The 12,624-nt window shown below is 41.0% G+C and overlaps 1 protein-coding gene across 8 annotated transcripts in view; it reads right to left on the bottom strand.

The window, feature by feature from the left end:
* ubr4 (ubiquitin protein ligase E3 component n-recognin 4) overlaps positions 1-12,624 on the bottom strand; it is a 46,877-nt gene that overhangs the window by 18,145 nt on the left and 16,108 nt on the right. For 2 of the 8 annotated variants that reach the window (XM_088289379.1, XM_088289382.1), the window contains 30 exons: positions 12,380-12,562; positions 12,109-12,231; positions 11,804-12,033; positions 11,476-11,594; positions 11,277-11,374; positions 10,124-10,281; positions 9,752-9,958; positions 9,418-9,519; positions 9,237-9,337; positions 8,578-8,965; positions 8,431-8,494; positions 8,158-8,349; positions 7,827-7,897; positions 7,330-7,522; positions 6,538-6,771; positions 5,954-6,124; positions 5,669-5,851; positions 5,326-5,484; positions 5,004-5,156; positions 4,682-4,909; positions 4,346-4,503; positions 4,071-4,245; positions 3,751-3,952; positions 2,643-2,806; positions 2,332-2,548; positions 1,978-2,194; positions 1,432-1,464; positions 1,140-1,203; positions 903-1,067; positions 18-192 (listed from right to left, as the gene is read on the bottom strand). In XM_088289379.1, the coding sequence (XP_088145505.1) occupies positions 18-192; positions 903-1,067; positions 1,140-1,203; positions 1,432-1,464; positions 1,978-2,194; positions 2,332-2,548; positions 2,643-2,806; positions 3,751-3,952; positions 4,071-4,245; positions 4,346-4,503; positions 4,682-4,909; positions 5,004-5,156; positions 5,326-5,484; positions 5,669-5,851; positions 5,954-6,124; positions 6,538-6,771; positions 7,330-7,522; positions 7,827-7,897; positions 8,158-8,349; positions 8,431-8,494; positions 8,578-8,965; positions 9,237-9,337; positions 9,418-9,519; positions 9,752-9,958; positions 10,124-10,281; positions 11,277-11,374; positions 11,476-11,594; positions 11,804-12,033; positions 12,109-12,231; positions 12,380-12,562 (4,927 nt within the window). The remainder of the gene's footprint in view (positions 1-17; positions 193-902; positions 1,068-1,139; positions 1,204-1,431; positions 1,465-1,977; positions 2,195-2,331; positions 2,549-2,642; positions 2,807-3,750; positions 3,953-4,070; positions 4,246-4,345; positions 4,504-4,681; positions 4,910-5,003; positions 5,157-5,325; positions 5,485-5,668; positions 5,852-5,953; positions 6,125-6,537; positions 6,772-7,329; positions 7,523-7,826; positions 7,898-8,157; positions 8,350-8,430; positions 8,495-8,577; positions 8,966-9,236; positions 9,338-9,417; positions 9,520-9,751; positions 9,959-10,123; positions 10,282-11,276; positions 11,375-11,475; positions 11,595-11,803; positions 12,034-12,108; positions 12,232-12,379; positions 12,563-12,624) is intronic. The other 6 variants (XM_088289384.1, XM_088289386.1, XM_088289380.1 and 3 more) reach the window with 5 other exon arrangements.

Here is a 12,624-nt window from a genome sequence, read left to right as displayed (position 1 = left end):
ATTTAATAGCCTCTCACCAGAGTCAAGTTGAAGCAGCTTGGATTCTGTGAAATGCACCAAATTGTTGGGCCTCATGATTGCAATGGAGCGGGCAGTGATAACAAGCCTCTGGAAGACATCAGGGTCTAGTTCTTTGCCCTCGCGACTGCAGCTGTTCAAACACTGCACTGCATTACTCAGCAGGGACTGGTCCTGGGGAGCAGATAAAACAATTAGTACCTTACTCCTTCACGCCGATATATCAGCGATTCTCAATCACAGGGCCGATGCAGAGATCAAGTTTTCTGTGAAGCATAAAACAAAGAAAATTACATCTCGTATATTTAAAAAGCACATAACCTTGCCCTAACAAGGTCTGTTCCCTTAATGAGAATAAAATTGAAAATGCCTGATAACGTGAGTAACAACATCAACGTGTGAACTCGTTAAGCAGCATACATTTAAACACAAAGAGTGGAGAAACCCATATAGAAAGAAAAAAATAATAATCTCAGGCATATATTCTTAATACTCTACGAGGAACAATTAATATTACTGCAGCTTAGTGAACATATTACGACCCAATTCATGTATAGCTGCTCGTCTTTGTAATACCGCCCCCCTAGGTGTGGCCAATGTGCATACACCAAAGAGGCGCACCATGAACTGTTCATTTCCTTATATTTTATTTATGTATTATTGTATGTTTTATACTCCAATGCAGAATGCTGTTGCTTAATTACAAATAGGAATGGAAAACATTTTTCACAACATTTTTGTTGATGTGATGAGGACGGAGCTCAAGTGGATTAATTGAATTTTCGTAAAATGTCAATCAACGAGCAGTTACAAGAAACATTTTATTTTCACATAACATACATAACTATATTACTACTATCCTTGACTGTATTTTTTAGATCTACCTTGTGGTTGTGATAGGCAGTTCGACTGGTGTGGAGGCTGGCAAGAAGTCCCTTCGTCTGCTGCTGCACACCTGCTGGAGTTGGCATTGACAGAAGTAGGGTGGCCAGCTCCAGTGCAGCAGCCTTGTTCTTTTCCTGCATTAAGTCAATGGTTATAAAGGCACCCTAAAGACAGACGAGGTTTCATTCAAATGTTTCGCTACTATAACACAACATTACGAATCCTAATCGATGTACCTTTTCATTTGAGGAACCAACAGCAAAGCAGCTTTCCAGAGCTTCAAGTGCACTGACCACAAGCCTGCAAGTAAACGTAAAAGTCAGCTTCGCAGCTAGTTTTGAGCTTGCCCAAAAAGTGAGTAAGTGCAAAAATCAAACTACTCTAAACTACAAAATGTATATCACACTGCAAGAACGTTGTCAGAAAAAGATGGTACACTGCATTTTCATAGTTGCAGGCATGAACACACTAACAGGCACACATGCACAAAAACACAACAAAACGAGCAGAGAAAGGGCTGTTACTAACCGGTCCAAGGTGGATAAGGACTCAGTTTCACAACTTTTTATTGTATATTTGGGAGCAAAAGAAAAAAAAAAAGAACAAAAAAAGTGTGAGGATCACAGAAAGAAACAGGTGAAATTAAATGACTCTGCTAAAAACAAATGAGGCATGCAAAAAAAAAAAATGACTGCTGTAAGCCATGCACTAATTACTCAAAGAAGAACCCCGCCACCAATAATTAAAACAGCTCAAGATTAAAGGTTAAACTCATTGAAAACCAAATTGAAAACGTACACCGTATTTAACACTTATCACAACTGAGTATTTTGGACAAATCTATACCATACAAGAAAAATACTTTAGTCAACTAGGCCTGTCATCATGAATTTGATACACAATTAAAAATGGCTACAGCTCAGCTTGTTTAAATTGTTACAGGTTCATGCCTTTTCTAAGTCTAGATATCACAGTATGATAATTAGATAAAAGGAGGCCAAAAAAGGAAATAGATAAATTCCATTTACTTTGGAGTTTAAAAAAATAAGTGAAAAAATGAGTTGAAAGCTGTACCTCTCAAGCACAGTACCACTGGTGGTGGATGGTGTGACGACATCGCCATCAGAGGTGCCATTGCCCTGGTTAAGGTTAGGACTGCAGACATTGTTTACAGATGTGGACGAGAAGTCCTCTGGTGGTTCCTCAGGCCAACCAAACTGCTCTTTAGTTTTTCCATAGATCTTGATTGAATCCAACATGGTGACTCCAGCCGGGTCAACCGAGGCTCCAACTGACAGGACAAAGGAAGCATGTAAATCTGCACATAAACCAATTACACATTTGGTACAAAAAATAAAAATAAATCATCCAATTGTTTTAAACCACTCGCAAGTTAGAAGAGAACTTGCAGAAAAGTCATGCACTTACTGAAAATTGACAGCTTCTTGTCAGCCTGTAGCGCCTCTTCTCTGGTGAAGGGGAAGTCAAACCAACGAGCCCTTGTAAGATTTATCTGCATGGTACGACCAAAGACCTCCACATAGGAGGGAGCCCTCTCAATGGCCTGAGTGCCAACCTGTACACGCATGCCTGTCATCACCATTGAACTGTTGCTGTTGACTGCTTCCACAGTGAATCCCCCAGGCTGGGTGCAAAGCAAAGAATTGTGCATCTTCATTATTTACAGGATGAAAGAAAGATTACGTCAAAGCTAACTGTCTTGACCTCACTGAGCCTACCTTGGTATTAGCCACGTACATCCCCGTAGAGTTGAGCCTGTGTTTAATTTGCTGTCCGTTGTAGACCTGCAGCAAATCATTGCCTCCAAACTCCACTTCTGTCAGCTGCTGGTTGTGTTCGAAAAAGTCTACTGGGAATGTCACCTGAGTGGAGGTTCTAGTCGCTAAAGACAAAACAGAACATGCACATTAAATTCTTAAGGGAGCCTCATGATGTAACTTTGTACATTTTACAAAAAGAAAATGCTTCCTCTATTCTAATATACTACATGAAGTGAAACTGCACATGCAACCACAATGAATGTTTCTCATGCAATCCAACCAAGTGGATGGTGGCAACTACAGGGCATAGATCTAGACATGATAAAAACGGCTTATTTTTCTCTTCTATTTTGATAATTTTTGTCAGTCCTTTTTGGGCCACTTGCAAATTTACCTACGAGGTGGAGCAATCTTCAAGTGTACAGATGCTAATTTAGGATGAGTATTGTTCATGAAGGCTGCTGTAATTGTAAGTTTTTTCTTCATCACGCACCGAAAGACGGCCATCTTTGCTCACTTTTAGGGGATTCATCATGCTGTCCTGCCCTCGGAAAAACGCAGCTTTTGGCACACTCAGGCAGTGGCCCATGAAAAGGATTTTAATCACCCCAAAAAAAACGAAATAAACGAAACTCCACAAAATTTTACATACAGAAAGAGCACCAGTAAAACGATCAAAACAACATTGACGCTAAGGCGCAGCAGGGATTTGGCAAAAAAGTACTAAAGAATTTTTAACAAAATTATAGCAAACAGCAGACTAATCCTATCTCTAAATATGCAGAAATCAAATGTTCACGGGTGCCATAGTGTCTGTATACATGAATGTGGTTATTTTGGATGTATTGGACTGTAGAGCAGTCTCCCAAACTTTATTGAGCCAAGGCGCTATGTCACAGAATTAAAAATAAATAAATAAATAAAAAATACACCGCCAAACAAAACTGTAAATAAATTATGAAGATGTTCCCACAATTCAATCACAAGTTTAATGATGACCTTGTTTTATTACGCATGGATTTATCAACTAAATTTGAATGTTTTACTTTGGTATTGACAAACTCACCGGTTGCCGCAGCTTTGCGTTTCCGGACAGGCTTCATGATATTGATGCCACAGCTGGGTTGTAGCGAGGGCTGGAGCCAGTATGAGGAGTTATCCACATTGGCCATGTAGATTCGCAGGCTTCCGTCCTCGCATAGAAGAATCATGGTCGTGCGCTGTTGCTCATTACTGGCAATGTGTCGAATTGCTACCATGTCTTGAATCTAGAAGCAGGAAATGAAGCATTAGGAAATAGTACTAAGCCAGAAAACTGATTCTGACATCAACCTATCAATATACTATTTAACCCATTAGCAATGTATGTGCTCGAGTGGCACTTACCTTAGCTTTGGCTGGCAGAGTTTTAATTTCTTGAATAAGGAAGGTGTCAGGCTTAACCATAATAACCAGTGGAATGCCTGTTGTCTGCTGCACACAGCATACGAGTCCTGGGTGGTTCATGACCTCAGACCACTGGCAAAGGGCGGGTGACATTTTACTGCTGCTACCATTGGAACTAAAAAGGGGCATGAAAGACACCACTTAACAGGTCAACAACGCCACCTTCGTGCTAAAATAACCAGGACAATTGTTGCAAATAGACAAAACACCCGTACCCTTTGACATTGATGGGGAAGAGTCGCTGAACATCAGTGGTGCTGCGACTCACTGTGGCAGCAAAGGACTTTCCCTGGCTATAGCTGAAGAAAAGCATTTGGAGCACATGGGAGTAATAGACTGACACCCCTCCTCCAGCAACCTGACAGTTGCTATCCTAAAAGTAAAAAAAATAGCGAGCACGTTCGTGTTAGTGTGATGCATGGCTGAGTGTGAAGGAAGCCTCCATTCAAATTTCGCTAACAGCTTGAAAACTGCAAACATCCACTTTAAGTGTCTTTGGCTTTTTATCCATTAACATCCAATACAGAGCATTTCTTTTAATCGTGTCATACCTTCAAGTCTTCATGGCTTATCTCTAACACATTCGTGACATAGAAAGGGCCACGTTGAGCACTGCTGGATTCATCCATGACCTGGGTATATATATAACCCGCTGAAGACATTATCACAGTGATGTTCTTTCCCTCTTCGTTGAAAAGGAAGGTAGCATCACGGATCTTGGAACATGTCAGTAGGAAGTAGTACATGGGACTTAACGCATCCACAGACAAGTCATAAATCTGTGGGACACATTCAATACGGCAAATACCAATCTTAATCAGCTTTTAAGGTAGCAGTACGTGTGTTGTTTTTATTTATTTTTTTCACGCATACCTTGACAAAATCAGCTGTGATGATCGCTAGCTCAGTTTGCGAGCCTGGCAACCAAATAGCTTTGATGATAAAGTTGCCGGTAGCAAGTTGTGGGTGCAGCACCAGATGGTCAGACACGGAGCCTGTGCTGCTGAAGGTGAGCACATGGCAATCCTGAGAGATAGAGAGCAAATGAGAAAGCACATAAAAATCTATCCACCACTGCCAATTAAGCCAAAAAAGCCGGCGTAAAAATAAAAACAATTCGACATCAGGCTGTTTAAAAGTTCCTTTTTTTGGTTTGTTACCCTTACTTAAACAATGAATATGAACGTAAACCTACCTTGAGGCCACACACAGCCAGGTAATCTTCATTACAAGGGTTGCCTGTGAGACTGAGGACAGTGAAAGGGACTGGGGCAGAGGCTAGACGGGTAAGTGTCAGCTTCCTCTTGCTTGAGTCAGCTTGCTTCAAAAGGGTAGACAGCTGCAAAACCGTTATCTGCGATGGATGCAAATTAGATAAGGAGGTATTCTTGCTGGAATACTCTGGAAAAATTGTGTTGGCTAAATGGGACTCACGCATTTAGAACAGCTATATTAGTATTGGTTTCTAAACTGTACCCGAGACATTTTCATCATAAAATTTGAATTGGAAACAAATTTCAGTCTACCACGAGGCTCACCTTTCCCTTTTCATGGCTGACTGCAAGGTGTTGGCGGCGGCCATGAGGTGATGACAAGACACACATGGCAACACGCCTCAGCACATGAGCACTAATAAGCTGGCGGATTGTTTGCCCCTGGTCTCCACTGTAATTCATCCTCACATTCTCAAATGCTCCTTCCTGAGAGCCAAGAGTGGGTACCTGAGCAGAAAGTGGGACAATGAGGAACTGCCGAGCATGGGTTTTCATAAATGTCAATGAAACATCAAAACAACAACATAATACCAATAGAAATGATCTTACCATTAGCTGATCTGTCATATCAACACTTTTGTCCTGAGTGTGAAGTTCGTTGAGGGCTTGCTGTGCCCGGCTGCTGCTTCCTACGGCCGATGCCTGCTGAAAATTGTTCTGAATGGCTTCCATTAGAAACATGAGCATTTCCAGTATGATGGCAGCAGTAGATGATGCATTCTGTTGGGAGACATCAAAGGTGTAAGTATGTAAAATTCACCGTTGATTGTCTTTTTACAGTACAAACAGTGGGAGGGTACATGGAAGAAGCTGCCCACTCATCTAAGGTGAAACGACAAACTAGGAGCATTACTTTCTGAAAATAATAATAATGTTCGGCTAGGTTGTCAATGTGTGGTGGGGTGTTTTTTAAGGCAATGTCATGCGCATCACTGCTACACTAAGTGACAAGAAATGTGGTGACTTGACATGATAAAAGAATGGAACCCTCTTTGGGTGCTTGTGTGTATGTATAGCGGGAAAGAAACAGGGTGTTTATAATGCGCTGTAATTCTTGACCCTTGGGGTATTTTGCCAAAGGAATAAAACAAGAATTTGTGAAAATCCCGGCAATATCCCATTATTTTTCTCACCACTTGCGAAAGCAGCTCTTCCTGGCAGCCCTCAATATTCTTGCACACACTGCTCTTCTTTGGTCTTTCCTCATCACCAGGTTTGCCATCACAAATGGCCACCTTGCCTTTATCAGAGGGTGAGGCATTCTGGTGACGGCTTGCGCTCTCGGACATTCGCAGTTCGCTCTGGAACGCTGAAGACTCCTTGAGAGTGGATCCCATGCCACTGCTTGGGCTGCGTTTCACCAAGGCCTGTTGATGATGCAACACAATATGAACAAGTGAGAAAGGCAAAAGGGTAAATATCACCAAAATCACAATCTACTTTTACAATTTGGAAAAGCATTTTTTCCAAACATTTCTTAGTAATTGCCAGCAAGATTGTACGGAATGCAGTCTATCTTTACTGCTTCCCAAAAAAAAAAAAAAACTCACGTGACAAGACTGGAAATATTGGCACAATAGCTTATACTATATACTATATACTATCACTTTGTTCAGATATTACTAGAAGCTACATCAGTAATACAGAAACAAATAGTTCTAGAATAATAATTAAAAAAAAATAGTAATATTCATACAATTTGTTACAAGCACAGAAAATGTGGTTGATGGTTTGCTCATTGCATGCAAACTACACCAAAGCACTCATTTAGGATTAACTAGGAAAACTGGTCTCTCGTACATGACCTATACAATGCAACATGATTTCAACTTTTACTGGGCATGTGTGGACTAGCTATAGAGCCCTGATCAAATGAAATGACTGGATGGAAGTCAATGGTGGAATGACTTGCAAGCCAAAGTTACCGCTGTTGTTCTCTTCCCATGATGACCTGAGGTATTCGGTCTCACCTGGCAGCTGCCATCCTCTTTGGCACCGCAGTCACAGAAGAACGAGCCATATTTGGCATAGGAGATCTCATGGTCTTTATGACAGACCTTGGCGCAAACTGTGCACACACCTACCCCATCCACCATCTTACAGGTGTGACAGTGGTACCTATAAAATGAAATGCAGTAGTTTTAGTCCTGACAATGGCAATTATGTTTATAGTCTGTTTTTTTGCAATACTGGCTGTTACTTTACTGACAGGATTGTGCCATGTCTTATCTTCATTATTGACGATAATTTATGTAATCCACCATGTTTAGGACTGCTTGAAAATATTCTGTCTCTTTGTCGAAATATAGTTGGGTTTTTTTACGTGAGAAATTCTTCTGAGGTGTAAAAACTGCTTGAACAAATCTAGCAGCGCCAGGGAACAAACTCAGAATCATGTAGCAATACATAAATTTGTCTTTACCAGTGCTGGTTCATGAATTCTTTCTGAGTTATGGTGAAGGTGCAGAGTTTGTTGCAGAGAGAGTCTTCATCCTGTCAGTTAATGACAAATTGTGTCACACATTGCAATTTTAAAGTGAGGCAATATATCAGTTTTGTTTACCTCAATATGCATTTACAAGTATGCACACCAACATGAAATATATGGGGCAGATTATCCAAAAAAAAAGTTACTGTATTAAAATAATGTACATTACTAATGTTTCGTCAAACTTTTCTTGAGCTTAAAAGTACTCAAATTTGAAGCCCATGCCCCTTATTTGAAAGGCAAGCACATAAAAATAAAGTCTCACAGAATCTTCTGCCTGGGAATCATCTTCCTCTACAGCTAGTTCCTCCACCCAGTCCGAGTCCACCTCCATGGCCTTCTCTTCCCCCTCGACAAGTAGTGACGAGCTACCTTGACCATTGCTTTGCCTCAAGGCATTCATCACATCAGCGAGGTAGGAGATGATGTGACAGGAGCATTCCAGCATGCTAGCATGCTGAAATCAAAGGACGAGTACAAATTAATGGCTTACTTCTGGCAAATGAGGAAGCCCAAGGACAAAAATAGAAAAACATACCTTTCCTTGGGATGTGTTTGTGCTCACTTTTTCCACAACATTCTTTTGTGTTAAATACTTTTTGCTATAAAAGGGAAACATGTTTTTAGGAGATGTACATTTATGCAACTTAGTCCATTTCATTAAAACTAACAAGTAACATCTTACCATCTCGTGAGCCAGTCAATAACTGCCCTGTGCAGTTGCAGGTGACCTGCTCCCTGTCCAGCACTGGCGAGAGTGGCCATGATGACCATGAGCTCAGGGAAGCCTGTTCCGTCTCCATTAGCCAGCATGTCTGTCGCCATGGGGATGAGAGTACTCAAGAGGACAGTGCACACTCCTTCCCCCACCTGGCTGTTGTCCCGCACAATATGAGTGGTGAGGAGTTGCAAAAGTTGTCGGTTTTCTTGCACAATTTCCAGCTGCTCTGAGTCCTTGGGTGGGGTGGCAGTCATGCGTGTCAGCCAGGACTGCAGACGAGAAGGTTCCACACAAGCCAGCTGTGCCAAAGAGCCGCAAAGAGAGAGCAAACTGGGGTTTGGGCTCTTTTCCGCTAGGGGGGAAAAAAAGTACCCCGGAGACAAACGTATTAATTTATCATGAGAAGTCACGTACACAACAACAAACTACGTAGCTGAGTGGACTTTTTTTTTTTTTTGGCAAACATTTTATTGAACATTAGCCTGCACATGCCAATAAATAACTCTGCTAATGTATTGTTTACCATTAGCTCGGGACATCCCAAGTACAACCTCCTTAGTCGAAATATCAAAGTTTTTCGTTGATTACAGATCAATAGTGATATAAATTATAATCAGACTTACTTAGCTGAAAAAGCTTTGTGAAAAATTTCAGCACTCTGTTGCAGAATTTTGCAGAAAGGCTTTCATTGGCTGTTGCCATCATAATTTGGACAAGCTCACCACTGCAAAAAAAGGACACAGTGAGCGAGGAAGTTGCGTTCATGGGCACTAATGCATGACATGTCAGCAGTTGAGAAAATACCTGATCGAAAAGAATTCCTCCATGGCTTTGCGGACCTGAACACTCTCAAGCTGTTTTTCAAGGTACTGAAGGCATTCCTCAAGGACAGACTCATCCAACCCACTGGTATTAAGAGTTAATGTAAGAATAATTAAGTGCACAATATAACACATACGTGATTTCCAGAAAGTTAAAAGTGGAACAATGGTTCTATTTCATCTCTAATGACTGTCAAAGGCAGTTCTGAAAGCATTGAATATTCACTGTGCCTGTGTGAAGGGAAATTTTAGATCTTTTGGCACCAGCCCTGGTGGTCAGCAGAGATGAAATGGTACGCATATGGTGAAACTGTTACCTGTTGGGGTCAGAGTGATTTGCGATGATGTTATAACAACCCGTCACCAAACGCTCATAGATGCGGGCCAGGAAGGCGTCCGACTCAGATGGGCCAAGAATGCGCTCGAGTGATGTGGTGCTGATTTCTGCCACACTCTCTGTGCTGCTCTCCAGGAGTAGAGGAAGCAGTGTACGCACAATTTGAGAAGGATTCACTTCCTCTGTGCTAAAAGACAAGATAAAATTAACTTAAAAATAAATTAAGGAACACACTCAAACATCATTTATCTCATCACATCAACATGGACAACTAAGAAAACATTATTTTCTAGATTACATTTGGTGACATGTACACTGAACTAGAGCTGGTCTCCCCTGGACTATCACTTACACGATGAGGTCACCAGTGAGGCGAACCAAAGACAGCAGAATGTGTTTGAGAGATGATGCCAGAGGCAAAGACTGGCAGCTTAGTGTTCCCAGGTGTGCTGCTTGGATGGCACTGATGTAGCTCTCTGATGGAATGGTATCGTTGGCAAATGCATTTCGCTGAAAGGGAAAGCAAACCTTATCAGAAATTATCCTACAAGTCAATTTAAACATCTATATTATTTATCAGTCAAGGTTATTTTTTAGCTTTATTTAAGGACTGCTGGCTGTACCACACCCGTGCCAGTCTGGGAGAAGGGCCCTTGCAACTAGGGCTGGGCAATATTATCGTATTACTATTTAAAAATGAACATTGAAGATATTAATATCGATAATTACGACATTATCAGTCAACTATGTGTACTTTCCAAGCGCGCGCTGCATATACAGCTCAGGCCAACCAACCTTTCAAATTTGGCATTGCGTGACGGCTAAAGCCAGCCAAAGACAACCATCTGATGGAGTGCGGGAAAAATATCACTTTGCACATGACATCCACGCACATCCTCTTTCGCTAGGAACCTGTGGGTTCCCTGATTGATATCTTTTTGTCGATTAAAAATAAGTAATACAATGCAACATATTGTATACGGAACCCGAGTTGTTTTTTTTATAATATTATGTGCTTTTAGACCAGGGAATGTTTATTGTTTTATAGCAAATTGAATTGTAACTTGCTATCCGTTAAAACTAAATTAAAAAAAAAAAAAACGGGTCTTTTGTTTTTGAGACTTTTTGTTGCTATTTGCTGTACTGAACCCGTACCGAACCGAGACACCCATACCGAGGTATGTACCGAACCGTGACTTTTGTGAACCATTACACACCTACAACAAAGCATTTCTAACTATATAGACTATGTATGATCATTTGTGCGGTTCAGCCATTATGAACACGACAATAAAATGACTGCTTAAGCCCGTTCCCTTGTCACTGCTGTCAATATTGTGATTTTTTTTTTTAATACTTTACCGGGAGTTTGTTTAATTTCCCACAATATTGCAATAATTCTTGTGTCGTGGAGTTCATATCCTGTCAATAATGTATCGTGATGTTTGGATATCGTTACATCCCTAGTAATTAATTCGTATCAAGTGGTTCGTCTGGTTACTTACCCAAGAGCCGATGTTGGGGAATTCGTTGGTATGGATGCTATTCCATGACTCACATAGTGTCTGTACAGCTGGTGGTAGGTTCTGCATAACATTCTGCCCTGAAAGTGTTTGGTTCAAAACGTTAGTGAGCAAATAAACATACAAAGTATAATTACCTGCACTGTTGAAGATTTATGCACCAAATAATAGAGCCACATACCCAGTAAGTTGGCCTTGCAGCGGGTGGAGCCAATGGAGAGCACAGCAGCATAACCCTGGAGCTTGGCATCTGACAGCTTCTTTTCCCCTTCCTCTGGTATGTTCATTAATAGATAAGACCTGAGACAAATAAAGGTGTTCAAGTTCTGATATATAATACTGGCATAATTCCGCAATAGGTTAACATGGAGTGACATGAATAAACGGCACCCATCCGCATCACCCCAAACAACAACAACAGAAAATAAAATGTAGTGCAAAAAGTTCAGGCTGGTATTGCAATTCATTATCATTTCTAAAATGCCAAGCAGTCCCCAAAAGAAATTCACCTTGTAAAGGCTGTGTAAACATCAGCGAGCTGCAGTGTGGCAGACAATAAATTCTTTGTAATCTCTGATGACTTTTGGGCATCTGTCTCAATGGCAATTTTGGACAAATGTTCATCCAGGGACACCTGCACTTTAGAGATAACTGCATCCAGTGTATAGATGGCTTGCAGCGAGGGCAGCTGATCGAGTGGAACTATGACATTTGGATCGACACTGGAGAACGTGGAAATCTGCAATGTAACAGTAAAGTAAAATGAAAAAAGGGAATATTATTTCATTGGAGGTGATTAGATTGAGAACCTTACTTGTCTGGCAATGTATTCCTCTGCAAGTTCCACGTCATATTTAACTGTGCTGCACTTAGCAGCTGTGATTTCAACCAAAGAGGCTGCTTGGTCTGCTTTCATTCCCTGTTTCACCAAGTGTTCCTGTCAGTGAGGACATGGACATAGTCACAAATCACAAACAAACAACATTACAATTGGAAAAAAATAATAATAATAATGAAAAAAAAAAATCACATTCATAAATTTGTCTTTGAATCTTATAGCTCTGTACATTGACAAGTGAACAAACCTTAATCCAATTCACGTAAGTAGACACTCTGAGACGTGACGACCAACGTAACGTATGAAGGATGTCACTCTCACTGGGATCCCCACACCCAGACTTGAGTTGCTCCATGTAGGCTTTGGAAGGTGGTAAAGCCCCCAAGATCCTCCACAGCACTAAGAAGAAGTACTGAAGGGAGCAAGCCTCCTATACAAAGCGATTAACATTTGCTTAGTCAAACCACCTTGAAAGCGTATATTGTCGACACA

The sequence above is a fragment of the Idiotropiscis lumnitzeri genome, chromosome 3 (assembly GCF_059441095.1).
Source record: "Idiotropiscis lumnitzeri isolate Australia: NSW breed Sydney's pygmy pipehorse chromosome 3, RoL_Ilum_1.0, whole genome shotgun sequence".
Lineage (NCBI taxonomy): Eukaryota > Metazoa > Chordata > Actinopteri > Syngnathiformes > Syngnathidae > Idiotropiscis > Idiotropiscis lumnitzeri.
The sequence above is the reverse complement of the archived record's forward strand: the minus strand, read 5'-3'. Positions and strand labels throughout refer to the sequence as shown.